Source organism: Coffea eugenioides, chromosome 2 (genome assembly GCF_003713205.1).
Source record: "Coffea eugenioides isolate CCC68of chromosome 2, Ceug_1.0, whole genome shotgun sequence".
Lineage (NCBI taxonomy): Eukaryota > Viridiplantae > Streptophyta > Magnoliopsida > Gentianales > Rubiaceae > Coffea > Coffea eugenioides.
Window position 1 is genome coordinate 20,164,583 of NC_040036.1, and position 16,464 is coordinate 20,181,046.

The 16,464-nt window shown below is 37.2% G+C and overlaps 2 protein-coding genes across 3 annotated transcripts; one reads left to right on the forward strand and one right to left on the reverse strand.

Moving 5' to 3' along the window:
- Nucleotides 1-918: 918 nt before the first annotated feature.
- Nucleotides 919-6,567, reverse strand: LOC113760798 (cyclase-like protein 2). 2 transcript variants are annotated; one of them, XM_027303527.1, is made up of 7 exons: nt 6,008-6,567; nt 4,107-4,151; nt 3,944-4,016; nt 2,648-2,745; nt 1,773-1,843; nt 1,382-1,537; nt 919-1,204 (listed from the first exon to the last, which is right to left on the reverse strand). In XM_027303527.1, the coding sequence occupies exons 1-6, from the start codon at nt 6,411-6,413 to the stop codon at nt 1,412-1,414; spliced, it is 819 nt and encodes a 272-aa protein (XP_027159328.1). In that variant the 5' UTR covers nt 6,414-6,567; the 3' UTR covers nt 919-1,204; nt 1,382-1,411. The 2 variants fall into 2 exon arrangements, with proteins under 2 accessions (XP_027159328.1, XP_027159329.1); XM_027303528.1 differs by lacking the exon at nt 6,008-6,567 and adding an exon at nt 4,783-5,379.
- Nucleotides 6,568-13,836: 7,269 nt separating this feature from the next.
- On the forward strand, nt 13,837-15,430 carry LOC113760672 (probable LRR receptor-like serine/threonine-protein kinase At1g34110). The gene has a single exon (XM_027303347.1). The coding sequence runs from the start codon at nt 13,869-13,871 to the stop codon at nt 15,192-15,194; it is 1,326 nt and encodes a 441-aa protein (XP_027159148.1). The 5' UTR covers nt 13,837-13,868; the 3' UTR covers nt 15,195-15,430.
- The last annotated feature ends 1,034 nt before the right edge of the window (nt 15,431-16,464 follow it).

The window sequence follows — 16,464 nt, forward strand, 5'->3', positions numbered from 1 at the left end:
CCTTTCGATCAGATTAATCTTCTAAATCTGCATAAAATCTTACCTCAAAAATATACAATGAGATAGTACACAAAAGCCGATCACGAGACTTACTGATAATTACCATACTACGAAACCAGTCTGATTAGCTACGAGGAGCACATCATGCTTGATTGATTCAGTAAAAATGTTGACTGAAAGTTGGGGACAATTGGTAAATCAAAGTAAGGGACATTTGCGTCACTGATGCGTGCAAAGGACTGATTCGACTTGGATAGGAATTATTTGTCAAAAAATTATTCGGTGAATAGGAATTATTTATTTGTATCGTAATCATATTTTTTAACACAATTTTTTATTTTTTCAATATTGATACACTCTCTGGTATCCACGCATGTGGATAATAATTTTTGATGATGTGGCATCCACATAAATATCAAACCCAAAAAACAAAAAAAAATCATGGGTTTGAGGATGTGAAATTCAAGTCTACTCTCCCTCCTCCATCAGTTGCCCTCCTCCATCACTTTGCTATAATAAACTCTTAACAATTGGAGAAGCCACATGAGAGAATATTCAAATCATTTCCGGAAAAAACTTAATTTGATTTAAATATATTTCAATTTTCAACCGCTCATTAATTTCAACTCTATCATCCCATCCCATTCCCATATGAGTGAAGCAGTAAACCCATCCTTATGAAACTGAGCAACACTTAAATTATAGAACCGATGATTACGTTTGTTGTAGTATCTTGATAAAAAGGCTTTATGGTCTTCAAAATCCCCCCACTTAGATATTTTATGACAACAACTGGTCAGGCTCATGGCTGCTCTCTTTTAGGTAAAGCCAATAGTGGCGGAGGTGTGAGAGGAGGGTTGTCACAGTGGTTGAAAGAGAGTAGAGAAGATAATAACAGTGCTGATGTTGATAGAGATGTTGGGTAAATTGGTCTTTAAACGTTGACACATAGGATCGGATAATCTTGCTCAACGCAGTCCGAAGATAGGAATATCATTTCCCATCGTTTCTTTATTTTACATATATCACAAGGCAAGTAATTATTTCAATAACGTCCTATCCAATCATTATTACCCATAGCAAATTATATATTCCGCTCACACCGTCTTCCTGACAAGCATTTCTAGTACAAATGACAAATGATATTACACCTACGTGCAGCACTGATCCTCCGCATGTCCACCCACTCTCAAGTATCCTTAGCCTCCGGAAAATATCCATGCAAATGTGTGAGTTGCAGATGAACCGGTGAAAGAGAGCTCAGAAACAAATTATAAATCTAAGTGCTAATTTCCAGCTCAAGATGAGTATCAACCAGCTTCACTCCAACACAGAAAACACAAGTGCAAGGAAAAGCAAATATGACTCAAGGGCAACTTACCAGACGGTAATGAAAATATCTTAGGGCATATCATTTGATAAGGATGCATCGGATGGGTGATCCCTCGGCACCAAGCAACCTCAGAGGTAAGCAATGCACAGTATAAATTCCTGGTTGAACCCCATCCAATTTCAAGCCTTCCACAAGAATGATTTCCTGCACCATCTCAACAATTATAATGTAAACAGAAAAATTCTCAAATCAGCAATGCCAGCATGGTGAACCTACTAACTGTTTTTATGTTTTTCCCCAATATAAAATGGTGAATTCTGGAAAATCATCCAAGTAGGAAACAAGTCAATTCCACAAAAGAGAGGGGGGGGAGGGGGGGAAGATGATTATGACTGTAATTGAGATAAAATGTTTAAGCTGGCAAGGTAGAGAATATTACCCTGCTTTCCAGGAAAACAAGGTGCGAAGGGATCAGATCAACAAATGCAGCAACAGATAAGTAATCAATTCCTACAAGCCAAACAACCAAATAGATTAACAAAAATGTTTTTTTTTTCCTATAACTCATGAGAGAAAATTCTCCTATGCATCATGACTGAACTTAATAATCCACAAAATTCTCCAGTGGTACAAGACCGAATGACATTGGTCTTGATCGTTGTTCATGACACCCTGAAATATTGTTACTGCCTGAATCTCTAGAATTCAACAGGTTGATATGGACATGGTGCTTCCTATATAAGTTAATATCTGATATTCACGAACTAGAATCAGAAATATGACTCAGTCCTCAAGAAAATTAATCCGGCACAACTAACTTACTGTGTCTTGGCAAAAATATCAAAACCTTAGCAATATACATGTATATGGAAATGGCTAACAAGAGCACAGTTTGAGTAACATTTTTGTGGAGCATGGTGGACATGTGAAAACTATAGCAATGCCAACAAAAATATCCAGTTGCCTTAGTGTATTCTATGCAATTAACTCAGGTGTTACAGCAGCATAACAAGTTAAAATAATATTTCCATGCAGCACAGTAAACATATGAATATAACAGCAATTCCAACAAAAATAATTCATTTGTGGTCATGTATTCAGGTGATTAATTTAGGTGTCATGCTCATTATAACTAAGGGTCCAAGTGAAGGGAGAACATACTGTATTCAGCAGATATTGATCATCATTATTAGTCACGTGAAGTGCCCATTATGTTTTACAACAGAATAAGTGTAATTGCCATGGCAGCGAATATAAATATTACTCTCAACAAAATACACCAGGAAGCTACAGAATCACAATAATCTAGCTCACCAACAAGTTTGATATCAGTGTTATCCACGAGCCACTGTGCTCCATCCTTCATGAATCCCACATAACTAGTATCAAACTCCTTCTTCAACATAAGGCGCCTGAAAATGGAATTAGCTTGGAGTAAATCAAAGATAATCTGAAACAGAAAGTCTCACCAGCAGTAAAGCATCCTTCCACTGGTAAAGTGACCTGCCACAGTGCTGGAGATCATAAATCTCATCCCCCCTCCCCCCCCAAAAGGGGGACCTATTAGCCTTCCACTTGACATTTGAACTATTGTCTACTACAAGAAAATTAGCAGTTCAAACCCAACCACTAGTAAGAATTAGTTTTCAATCAACTAATGGCTTTTGAAACTAAAACCTAAAACCATCTGATGCAAGACCCTCTGATAACTTGTTGATTATCTGGCCAATGCTACAAGAGCAGCAGGATCCAACATTATGCATAAATCTAAAATTTCTTATTTTGCATGGTGGGAAGTAATGTGCACTTTTACATTAGCACACATGCATCAAAACCTCTAGCTAGATTCCTTTCTCATCTAAAGTAATTCAAGCATGGAACTGAAACCAAACAAATCATGCTAAATCTAGACTGAAACTTCTTACTTCCTCAGAAGTCAGAACTGTGTGCCCACAATATCTGGTATCTCGGGTTCTCTGTTTGGAAGTCATCAGGGATGACTTTTCCATGGAATTTGTAATTTTTCTTGAACCGTGCCTTTTCCAATCTCACAATAGATTTGGTCAACTTGTAATGGTTCGCTAATGGGAGCAAGGTAGAATGAAATCATCATTCATCTTAAAAATCAAATCCCCAAGCTTATTTAGTATCAGAAGGCAGACAGAAAAACGTAGGAAGACTCTCAATGTCTACAATCTTTCATTTAGCAGGGTCTCCCTAATCCCTGTTGTATGTAGGTGGGTGGGGTTTGGAAGCGAAGGATTAAGGTCTATAATAGGGAACCGTTACCATATATTATTATAAAACAATTCGGTTCCTCTCAATTCCTACGTTTTTAACTTTAACCAAAAAAATGCGGACAGCAAAGCATATTTGACAAAAATCATTCAGTTATCTACATCAGAATTACCAATACATGAAGCATCAACTACTACACGTTGATAAGATGCTTCAGATGACAAAACCCATATTTCAATCACTTAAATGGGCTCTATTAGTTTTTGCTAAGAATTTTGAGATATATTTGTTGCATGAACTTTGATCAATTGTAACAAGCTATAGCATCCACAAAGTATAAATCTCAACCACAATGTGGACTAATGAAATAACCTGTCAGTGTTTAACGTTCTGAAAAGTACTCGTTTTACTCCCCGGGGGATATTCAAGGACTTCATAACTTCAGCTGGAATTAAAAAGGAAAAAGGAAAAAAGACAATGTTATTTGGTGATTCAGAGATTAGCAAAGCTACGAAGTTTTGCTGCGTTATTATACCTGTCAGATTTTTGTCCCTTGGAACATCAACTAGCAACGCAGGACCTGCACAATGAAAAGCAACATGGTAGGGAAAATTATGCACCTATTAAACCACAGAAAACAATGACTCAGCAAATAGCATAGAGGAAAATATGTGAAAAATGAGTATGCATTCAAGCTATTCATACACAAGAGAAGAGGCCCAAAACTAATGCATCAAAGTATTCACAAGGAAAGGGCACACTTGCAAAGTCACCAGGAGAAATATCACACACACAACAGAATTTCACTAGAATAAAATAACCCATGCAAAAGTACTTGACCCATGAATGAAAAGTAGAAATCCTCATAAGGAATGGTCAAACAAAGAGCAGATAACTTACTGTATAAACACCCAAATTAGAATATTAAAAAATAAATAATAAATAGAAAAAATGAAACCGTCTTTGAGTATAATGTAGTAAACAAAGAAGGAGCCAAAAGTCCCACGAACAACCATAAGAAACAAGAAGTTCTGATTAGGTCCCGATGTCTAATCCTTGCTTGGAAGCACAATATTCAACCAAAAAGTAAAGGACAAATTTACTTCAGTACAGAACATACTGACATTTGTATTAATCCTATGTTACACGGCCAAAATAATTTTGATAGTGGTAATATCAGCTAAAAAAGGGAGCAAGTTCGCAACTAATACCATTTAGAACTCTGAGGTCTAGGGAGTCAATATCAAATCCAGCATCATAGTAGTGATCATACATATGCCCCGGAGCATCAACATGAGTGCCAGCATGAACAGGTATTTTCAGCTCAGAGAAATTATAATCCGACCCATTCTTCATGCTTAACAAAAGAGTGAGGTATTCTCCTATACCATCAGGAGTTCCCACAGGTGTTTCAGGAGTAAAGGGGTGGGTGATATCAATTATTTCTCCACCTTCGTAAACTTCTCTCCTCTCAGGCCTTAAGTTACCAATATTTTTTAGACAAGCACCTGGTTCATCACCATAGCCAGTTGGGTATGCATCATCAGCCGATGAAAGCGCCGAAGATAGCAGCTCCGTACATACCAACAACACGATAAGAGCCCTCATCTTCTTTTGCTTCCCAGAGAAATCAACTGGAATAAATGACTAGAAGTGTCCCAGTAGATATGATTGCCTAATAACATGTCCTTGAAAAGTCCAGCTGTTGAAAGGAAAGGGATCCTGTGATGGATATTTTATTGAAAGCGGGGACAATGAAACCAAACCCAAGAGCATCTTCTCATGGTTGTGATTTTTTATTCTGGTTCACTTTCCATGTTTTTAAAGCATCAACAGATACCCTGATTATCACACAGTTTTAGGCACCTAACTTTTGTCCTTTATTAAAAAAGAAAAGTTAACTCTATCCGTTTACTGCACTACAAGTCTACAATAATCTCCATGCCACGTTTTCATGCTTATCCAGGGCATAGACTATTGCCCCTCGCTAACAGTAAAATGGAAATGTGAATGTTCTCGCCAACAGTTATAAAGTGGCGTGGCCCGGCTCAGGTAAAATCCTTTGAACTGAAAAACCTATTATTTTCATAGGAATTTCACCCTGACCATTTTACTGATTTAATTTAAGGTGGCAGCCAACTCAGTACACGTCGATAAGCGGGATTCCCTTGATTCAATCCAGCTGGTTCATCACCTCAAACCACTTGGCGGTTTTAACTAATTACTAGTATGCACCACAAAACCCACAGCTTATGACGTGTGATGCACGTGCTGGGCAGCAAGATGATAAAACTTCGAAATGCTGTTTGTAATTTAATCAAGCAGGTGGCGGCACTCAGCAGGTATCACACACCAATGCTTACAAAATTGCGAAACGGGAAGTAGAAATACAAAATTACCAATATTGAAGAGTGAGAAATTAGGGGCGTTGGTTACCGTTGAGGACTTCGAGGTCCAGAGTATCGACGTCGAAGCCGGCATCGAAGTAATGATCGAACACATGTCCCGGCGCGTCGACGTGAGTACCAGTGTGAGTTGGGAGCTTCATTTGGGAGTTATTAGCTTCAGAATTATTCTTCATGCTGTAGGGAAGCCATAAGAACTGGCCGATGCCGTCGCTTGAGCCCCAATTCGGCATGTCAGGGTGGTAACGATGAGAGATATCGAATATTCTGCCATCACCATAGACTTCGCGTCGGACGGGGATGAGGTCGTCGGTGGTGGTTTCGAGGCCGTATGATGACGGGTAGGCGGAATTAGAAGCAGTAATTGGTGGGAGGATAGTGTGCACCGCGGCGCATGCCAGCAGGATAGACAGCGTGAATTTGATTGGGCGCGCCATAGCCAGGCCTTTCCTTTGTATTCTGAATTCTGCAACTATTGCAAATGGACTAGGAGTCTCTGTACTCACTTCTCTGTCGGATTCATTCGACTCAGTGGAGGGATGTACGAGCACGCGCTATGAAGGCGCTTCGCAGATTAGTGGTGGGTTTAGTCAAATCCAGAAGATTATTATATCATATCAGGACGATGCAAATTTGTCATACAATTACTTTGAGGGAAATATATTAACTAAGGAAAGGTTTACGTATCAGGGGATAGTTGTGTGGTTGAGAAAACACGCTCCTGGGTTGGGTTACAAACAAATCAAATCATTTGGAAGTGGATTCGGTCAAAATTTGACTCGAACTCGATAGTCAGACTATCGAACTCGAGCCAAGTATAAGGAAATTGAGCTCGACTCACAAGTACAATTATAAATTTTTTATTTTTTATTTTGGGTTACAAATGAATCAAATCATTTGGAAGTCGATTCAGTCAAAATTTGACACGGACTCGATAGTCAGACTATTGAACTCGAGCCAAGTATAAGGAAATTGAGCTCGACTCACAAGCCAATTATAAATTTTTTATTTTTTATTAAAACAGTGAAATTACATATATATATATATCAATAATGTTTTTATTATTTATTAAGGGAAAATAAATATTTTATTTCTTTTTTACAAAGTAAAATAATTATTTTTTATTTTTTTTTAGCTCAAGTAGACTCGAGTTCAAGCTAAGCTAAGCTCGCATTTGAGATCGGGCTTGAGTTTGAGTTTTATATTGAAAGTTCGTTGAGGTCAAATTCATGTGTGATAAAATTGAGTCGAAACTCGACTTGATTAGACTAAAATTCGACTCGACTCAATTAATTTGCAACCCTACTTCCCATATAAGGGTATAATCAAATCTAATTAAATCGAATACCCTAGCGTTCAAGGTTGTTTGATTTTTTTAACGAATTTAAAATTTTGTTAATGCTTGATTTGTTTATTTGTCAAACCGAGTTTGAATCAGTTTTTATCGAATTTGAATATGTTCGAACATAAAATACTGTTCAAATTTAATTTGACTAATTAATGAATCACGTTTGAACTAGTTCTTACTAAATGAACCAAGTTTTATCTAATTCTTATAAAATCAAACTCGATTCAAGTACCAACTTGATTAATTTTCAGCCCTCCCTATATGAAGCGAACTCCCAGATACTTGGGAGAGCGATATGACGGGCATTGGCTAAATCGTCATATAAATTTCATATGGAGTTGAATACAATTCCGTCCCTTGTAACTTGACCAAAGTACCGCTGGCCCCAAAATTTAAGATGTTGCAAGTGGACCCTCTTCGCCTTTTATTTTTTGGATCCAACAGGGGAAGGTTAAAACTTAAAAAGCGGAGAAGGGATGAGAAGATATAAACATAAAACCTCTAGTACCTCGGCCTCATGACTTGCTGCTCTGAAAACCTAAAATGATGTTTTATTTAAGTTCAATTTTAAGCACCTATTCAATACCACTTATGTAAAAAGAATCCTTTCATTGATAGTATAAACTTGATTAGTTCTTCATAAATTTCCTCAATTTATTAGTTTACTACATATTTCTACAAATATTAGTTTTATCTTCACAAATGAGCCCCCATTAAGAAACATTGAGCCAATGCTTCAAATCCAAATTCAGTACATGAGACGAGTTTCTTGTTCGCATTTGTGGTTTAATCAATCAGGTCAAGGGTTAAACCTTTTTATCTAGAATTTGAAAATTTTGAACAATATTTAAATGAAGCGAGAAAAAATTCTTAGTGACTAATCGATTCAATTATCTGAGGTTTTCGTAAGAAAATTCAATTATCGATAATTTGTATACATTTAATGCAAAATTCTACGTTTGAATGCATTAACATAAATAAATTATCCGAGGTTTTGATAAATTAATTAGTTATGAAGTGAAATGGGAGAGAAAGTGAATAAATATTCGAGGATTTACACCTAGTTAATGGCTAATCAATTATTTTTCATTATGAATTAAATTAATTATCTGACGTTTTGGTACGAAAGGATTAGTGTGTATAAGATTGGCCAACCAAATGAATCGATTAGCCATTAAATAGGTGTAAATATCTGCTTACAAAGAAAATTCAATTAGCCATTAACCAAATGAATTGAATTATTCTAAGTTAACTAAATGTACACAAATTATCAATTCAATTTTCTTACCAAATATGAGTTGCCTAAATGCATACATCAAGCCTTGATCCATGATACACATGCAAAACTTAAAATTTAAATGTAAATTTATATGAAATGCATTTCAAATGTATTAGTGCATGTAGAATTTACTCTTAAAAAAAAGTTCATTAACTAGGTTTAAATAAATAAATGCACACAAAACTTACCATACAAATATGAACACTCATATTTATCACACATGTGCATTAAAACAGTTTTCTAAATTAATTTTACAAAAAAATTAATACTTGAACCCATTCTTAACTAGTGCTTGTGACACTCTTGCTGGCCAAATCCATAAATGAATAGGCATAAACAATTGGATGTCAAAGAAATTCGAGTAGGGGCATCCAGTACTCAAATTGAACTGAATTTTGCAATAAGCAGACAATTTCAGATCGTAAAGCTCTCTCTCTCTCTCTCCTTTCCCTACATTAGAATATATGTTTATTTCAAGTCTCAAGCAGTTACATGGCTTGAGTTTTGAACCCCTCCCCCCCCCCTAAAAACCCACCCCAGAAAAAAAAAACACCCAAAAAAAAAGAAAAAAAAAGGGTTATTTGGCTCAAGTGGTGTTGGTTCTAGACCAAAATAAATCATACAAGTCACAAATTTCTCTAATAAAATTTAACAAATAAATTAACAAAAATTCATACCTTAATCTTGCATTAAAAATGCAAATAATTTGTACCATAAAAATGTTGATTTTGCATAGGTTGAGGCGCGGACTAGGTCGCTCTCTTTAAGACGATTCGCGCCCCTACGGAGTATCTCCGGTGTAGTAGGGCTCAGCACGTCGCCTCCAGGATACAACAGCCCAGCCTTTTGCACACTGTAGTCTACTCCAATCTATACTATTGGAGCAAGACAGAAACCTCACACTAACACTGTTCTTTGCCCTATAAACTCTTATAGTAGTGGAGGAAAAAAAATAGAAGGTAGTATAGAGATAGCAAAGTATATATTTGGTTTGGTTGATAAATGACTTATATATAGGCTAAGAAATTAGGAATATTAGAATTCCAACATTAATAGGAATTAAGACCCATATTTCAGTTACAAATTGAAAAGTCTAGATTCATTGTATAACGGTAAAAAATTACTAAATGAATTCATAAAACCTAATCATTACATAAGTTACAAATGCAAGACATAAATCCCATAAGTTACACATTTAAATGTTTTAATGTGTAACTGAAAATCTATTTAAAGAATTTGTAATTTATTTAATTTGAATTCAAAATAAATATGTGATATTTTTTATTAAAATATCCAACAAGTGGTAAAGCGAAAACATCTCTGATATCCGGGCAGACAATCACCCTAAACAATTGGATTTAGTGATTATGAATACTGAGTCATTCAGCTGTCTAGGATACGTATATTGACCTCTAGTTTTTATTATGTTAATGATAATTGACGCACCATTAATTAAAGAGTTAATTTTGCTCGGAAAGTTAATATCATTCTCACGAGCTTCATTATCTTAAACTCAAATCTCCCAATCCAATCAAGCAAAGCAAGCATGCCATCAAGAAGGATCAGCACGAGACGCGGCTGCAAGCGGCGGTGGCATGTAATACGAGCCCCTTTGTGGAAACTGATTACAGCTACGTTTACCAGTCTGAAATGTGTAAAGCTACAAGCAGGTAAATCTTCCTGAAATCCATTTTTCTGCTTTCCTTTTTTTTTTTTGGGGTAAGAAAATTCATTTTTGTCTGCTGATCAGGTGTTTCTGGAGATTGTTCGTCATGCACGAACTATTTAATCAGATATATATATATATACAGAAAAACTGCAAACGCATGAGTGACTTGTTTCTGGACGTCTTGCAGGATTACACCATGAAGTAAGCACCAAATACTAAAGCTAGCTATATGCAGAAATAATCAATCTCTTTTTCATTTCACATATATCAAATCATTACCATATATATATATATTTTTAAAATTTTTAAAAAATAACAATCCATCCGGTGGTCATCGGAAAGGAAAGTGTAGGGGTGAAATTAGAGGGTAGTTTTTTTTTTTTTCCAAACCGGTAACACTTTGATATATATCAAAACAGATTACAAACTATTGGAGCAACTGCCCCTACAATCTGCTTGAAGTAGATCAAGCAGCCAAGCTGGGAAGACAAGCTTCCATTCAGCAGGACCATCCAAGCTTAAGGCTAATTTTGCCAAAGAGTGACTAACAGAGTTGTTCATCCTCCTTGTGAAGGAAAAACAACATTCGTAAAAATTTGATTTCAAACTAGCAATATCTAACAAAATAGTTGCTATAACAGAATCCCCATCCCCCTTATTTATGCCATCTATGAGTTGCTTGCAATCTGATTCAAACACCACTCTTCTCCAACCCTGCTGTTTTGCCATCAGCATAGCAGATCTCAAGGCCAACGCTTCCTCCTGCTTAGCACTAGAGCAACTTGTATTAGGCACAGCCCAAGCACCCAAAGCATTTCCAAGACAGTCCCTGGCAATCATCCCCCAACCAGCTCTTCCTGTCTGCTGCTGCACAGCTGCATCAGAATTGATCTTAACCCATCCCCCCTCCGGTTCCTTCCAGCCCCCCAGTCCCTCCATTCCACTGGTCCTATGATTGCCTGTACCCCCATCCACATCCTGAACCTCCTGAAACTCAAGTTAGAGGGTAGTTTACCTCAGGGAATTAAACCACTGATAATTGAGACCCGTAGACCAACCAACTCGCCGGCTTTCCATTAACATTTGTCGCTTCGACAACTCACACACTTAAACGTCTGAAATATCTGAGTACGGAATGACAAGGACAATAACGAAAGGGGAAGGTTTAATATATATGCCTGAGAGGATTCTGATGCTACCATGGGAAAGGTTTAATACCTTAAAAGAGGAAGTACAATGATGAACTGTTACTCGAAGAACGACAATGCGGTTTCATTTTTCGCTTTTAGTACTCACTTTTTTATGTAACATTATTATTACTTCTCAGAAACTTTGGGTGATCAGTATGATCCTGTCTGCGCACTACAAATTCCTTCTTGGTTGAAGTGTCGCTCCAACTTGCTTTTTACCATCTTTAAAGATGCAGTTTATAATTGGAGGATTGTTAATGCCACTCTGCTTTTTTATTAATAACATCCTCACTATCCATTTTATTATATGATTTTTATTTATTAGACTGTGTAATAAAATAATAGTAAAATTGTCTTTAGCAAAAAATAGAGTGCAAATAACATTTTCTATTGTGTGACAGGCTAGAAACTTTAGTAAGAGAAATTGACAAAATTGTTGCAAAATTTGGGGCTTAGTTTGGGAACTACACCCAGAGATGTAAATGACAAAAGGAAAAACTCAAGTCAAGAGAGAAACTACACTTGAATTAAGCCAAAAAATATATATATACTCACAAAGGCAATTCATGGGAGAAGGGGAAAAAATGGAAAGTTAATTATATCTTTTTCTTTTTATACCTTTATTCAGAAGTTGAATGGAAAAATGTGGAACGAGTTTAGATTCTACTGGCGTTGTGCTTTTGTTCTTTAACATTTTAACAATGAAAAATAATGAGTAGCCCTCACCTTATTTTCTCTCTATTTCTCTCCTGCTAAAAAGAAAAATAGAATTTACGCGCATTAAAATTTCGTATCACATTTTTTTAAAAGGCTTTTACATGCATTTTAAGGATAATCTTCCACAGGGACGACTATATTGTTATCAAATTTACCCCAAAAAAAAATCACCTTATGCTAAATATCACTATAAACACAGGCAAATACTATCTTAAATAACCACAAAAAAAAAGAGAAAATATTTGTAAAAAAATGCTACATGCACATACTAGGTCACAAAAAATTTAAATGCTGGTGATTACAAATGATTAATCCCTTCTAATCAGAAAATATTTGGATATAAATATTATTTGCAAATGATATCTCACTTGTATCATAAGTATATTTTTTGATTACTTTTTTATATTTCTAACAGCTTATTCTTCTCGCATATATTACGTTATAAAAAAATACTAAAGTATTATTTCAAACAATCTTCTATCCACGTGCATCCAATTTATATGCTTTTCAGCGAAACTTCTGCAATGTGGTATATCACATTGTGGTAAATCAGAGTGATAAAAGAAGAAGGAAAAAAAATTATAAAATAGGGAAAATCATTCAAAACGTCCTGCACATTTTGTCAAATAAAATTTTTTTCTCCTTTACTTTTAAAATGATAACTTTACGTTCCGTATAAAATCAAGTCGGTAATTTTTGGTTCCTACATAAATTTTCAATTACTTTTTTTAGTTTAAATCTGTCACATGACCTACATATGATTGCTCTTTTGGGCAAAAATGTTGGATCCCATTTGTAGTTAAATAAATAATTCTATTCATATTCATTTTTATCCCTAACAAAATAAGATCTAATTTGAACCATATTCATTGTTAGCACTAAAAAAGTGGGATCTGATTTTTTTGTACATAAAAAATGATTGTATATAGATTATATAGTGATTTCAGAATAAAAAGTGGTCAGAAATTTGTATTGGAATCAAATTTTACTAACTCAAATTAGTAAATTATTTAAAATTACTATTTTAAATGTAAAATAACGAAATGCGAGAAAAGTTTTACATAATTTTTCCTATAAAATACCACAAACATGATATACCATGTGAATGACTGCACAGCTTCAATGTTGGGGCCAATGTCATCATTAATGTTGGCCCTAGGTTTTTTAGTGCAACAACAATCACATAATTTTACAAAGCTGTGAACAGTTGCAGAGGTTCCTTTTTTTTTGTCAACACAGAGGTGTCCGGGTCAAGACCCGAAGGCGGCCCGACTAATCCCCTGCGCCTGGAGTACAGCGCCACCCCAACCGCACCCAGGCGTTAAGTGGGATTCGACCACCTGACCTTGGAGTTCCGGAAGAAGCCCAAGACCAGGTGGTCTAGCCCCGGGGGCAGTTGCAGAGGTTCCTTGCTGGGGCCAATGTTGCCATTGATGTTGGCCCAAGTTTTTGAGTGCAACAGCAATATACTGCTGTCCAACTGGAGATCAACAACATCCGTTGACATTTGGTACAGTATGAAATCATCAAATCTCCAATGAAGGCAAGCCTTCTGTCACACATTAGCTCTCTCTCATGCTACGCGGATTATCTCCTAAATTATTACTACAATAATATCTCAAGTTAAATTTAACTCTTATAAAGAACACGTAAACAATACTCGAGAGTACATACCACAAGCGTCGTTACATGTTAATGTGTAACAAAAGATCCGGAGCCATCAAATCTCCCCGCCTGAGTTCACACACTTCACCATTACGACTAACTACTCATATATTACTAGCATTCTCCGCTCGCTCGCTCGATTGCCCGGATCCCTCGTCGCTACTTTCCAACATTTCTACCATGCCTAAGCTGCCGGGGAAAATCCATAATCCTGCACCTTTCTTCCTCTTCATCCTTCTTTGTTTTTCCTTCATTATTTCAGCTACGTCCGGCCTCACCTTTTCATCAGATGTAACGGCCCTTAAAGCCTTCAAAGCCGCTATCAAGCCCTCTTCAATTAAGCCATATTCATGCCTTGGCTCCTGGAACTTCTCCAACGACCCTTGCTCCATTCCTCGGGCTTATTTCTCCTGCGGTCTTTTATGCAGTGGCAACAGAGTAACCCAGCTCACCCTCGACCCGGCTGATTACGCCGGCACCCTGACTCCACTCATTTCCAAGCTCACTCAGCTCGTCACGCTCGACCTCTCAACCAACAAATTCTCCGGTCCAATCCCACCGCTCTACTCCCTAACCAATCTACAAACTCTTGTACTCCGATTCAACTCCTTCTCCGGCACAGTCCCACCCTCTTTAACCGCGCTTAAATCCCTCGAGACGGTTGATCTCTCGCACAATTATCTTTCGGGATCGCTGCCCAACTCGTGGGGCTCGATCGGCAGCTTGAGAAGGCTCGACCTGAGTTACAACAAACTCACCGGTTCACTCCCCAAGCTCCCGCCCAACCTCATTGAGCTGGCGATCAAAGCCAATTATCTGTCCGGGCCGCTTTACAGGACTTCATTCCAGGGGTTAACTCAATTGGAGGTTGTTGAACTCAGCGAGAACTCGTTTTCCGGGACACTCGAAGCTTGGTTTTTTCTCTTGCCTGCTTTGCAGCAGGTGGACTTGGCGAATAACAGCTTCACGCGGGTCGACATCTGGAAGCCTAAGAATGGGAACAGCGACCTGGTGGCCGTCGATCTGGGATTTAACAGAATCGAAGGGTATTTGTCCGTAAATTTCGCGGCGTACCCTTTGTTGTCGTCTCTGTCATTGCGTTACAACCGGTTTCGTGGACCAATCCCGTGGGTGTACAGCAAGAGGGAGTCATTGAAGAGGCTGTTTTTGGATGGGAATTTCTTGAATGGGTCGCCGCCGGCGGGGTTTTTCAGCACGGGGACGTCAGTTTCTGGCAGTTTAGGGGACAATTGCCTACAAAAATGCCCGGTTTCTTCGCAACTTTGCTTGAAATCGCAGAAGCCTTCGGCCATTTGTCAGCATGCCTACGGGGGGAAACCAAGGTCCTAGTGTCAGTCAATTGTCTTCAATTTTTTGTTTTTGTTTTTTACTTTTTGGAAAAAAAAAAAAAACCTGTACAACACAATTTTCATTTTCAAAGATCGTGTAAGATAAAATATACTAGAGCTAGTGTTTTATTCTATTCTATTTTACTTTTTTTTTTGTGTTGTGTGGAGACTGGATTTTAGATAATCCGAAGTATAAAATATTGCATAGTTTTAATAATAATATCCTTGTGGAATAAATTTAATGAAGGATTATTAGTAAGTAGTGGAAAAGCAGTCGTCATTATTCATTAAAATAGAAAAAGTAAGTACAAGTGTCAGGCCAATATTGCAATATGTCAAGTCTTTGACTGATGAGGTGGTGGTGGTGGTGGTGTAACCGTGTAAAGCTGTAAGCGCGAATCTTTCAACTGTTCAGGCGGCCTTCGGACAAAAATTTGTAGCTGGGTACGACAATTAAGTCGATGCCCTCGTGTCGTATGATATCACACGAATGTGGTTGTTGACCACGTTTTCGTTTTTGCGGGCAAAGCCCCCTATTTGTTGCTAAACTTATTCAACTTAGAAGAAGTCAGGTATTTACTTCGAATTTTTAACTCAAGAATGCCTCCAAAGAAATTTACTCCACCCACTAATTTTCTCCTTGGAGTCTAAATATTAGTAATTGCTAACTAATGTATGGATCAAAGCCTCGCCAATTAAAATGTTATCCAGTTTCAATCCAATTGTGTAATTCATACCACAAGTTGAAAGTCCGCGGCGGCAGTTGGGCACGGTCAATTTGGATGTCGGCATACCCGACGGAGGGTGAAGACGTTCAATCCTTTTTTGGCGGCTTTTATTATACTTTTTAGGCCCCAGATTTTATCGCGTGGCCCATCGTACTTACTCTTCTTTGCCTTGGACAAGGCCCCATACTCGGACCAGTGCCCTTTGGTATTCCACAAATTGTCATATCATATAAATGCAACCAACTGGCATTAAGCTGACCAAAGGCTTTAAATTTTGACGGGATAGAAGGTCAATAATTTGCCATAATATCTAATTTTCTTAAATTTATATGGGTGCATTCTGCCTCCGTATGATCTTATAGTAGTTCAATCCCCGTCATCGGCTTCCTAGTAGGTCCAGTTGTGCTTTCTTTCCTTGATTAGATTAGAGTAGAAGTAGGAATAGAATTAGAGTACATAAATGACGAATGACAATATATATATATATGCTCATCGTAATTCCATTTTTATGGTTTTAGGTTACCAGCGACTTTGTGTGTGTGT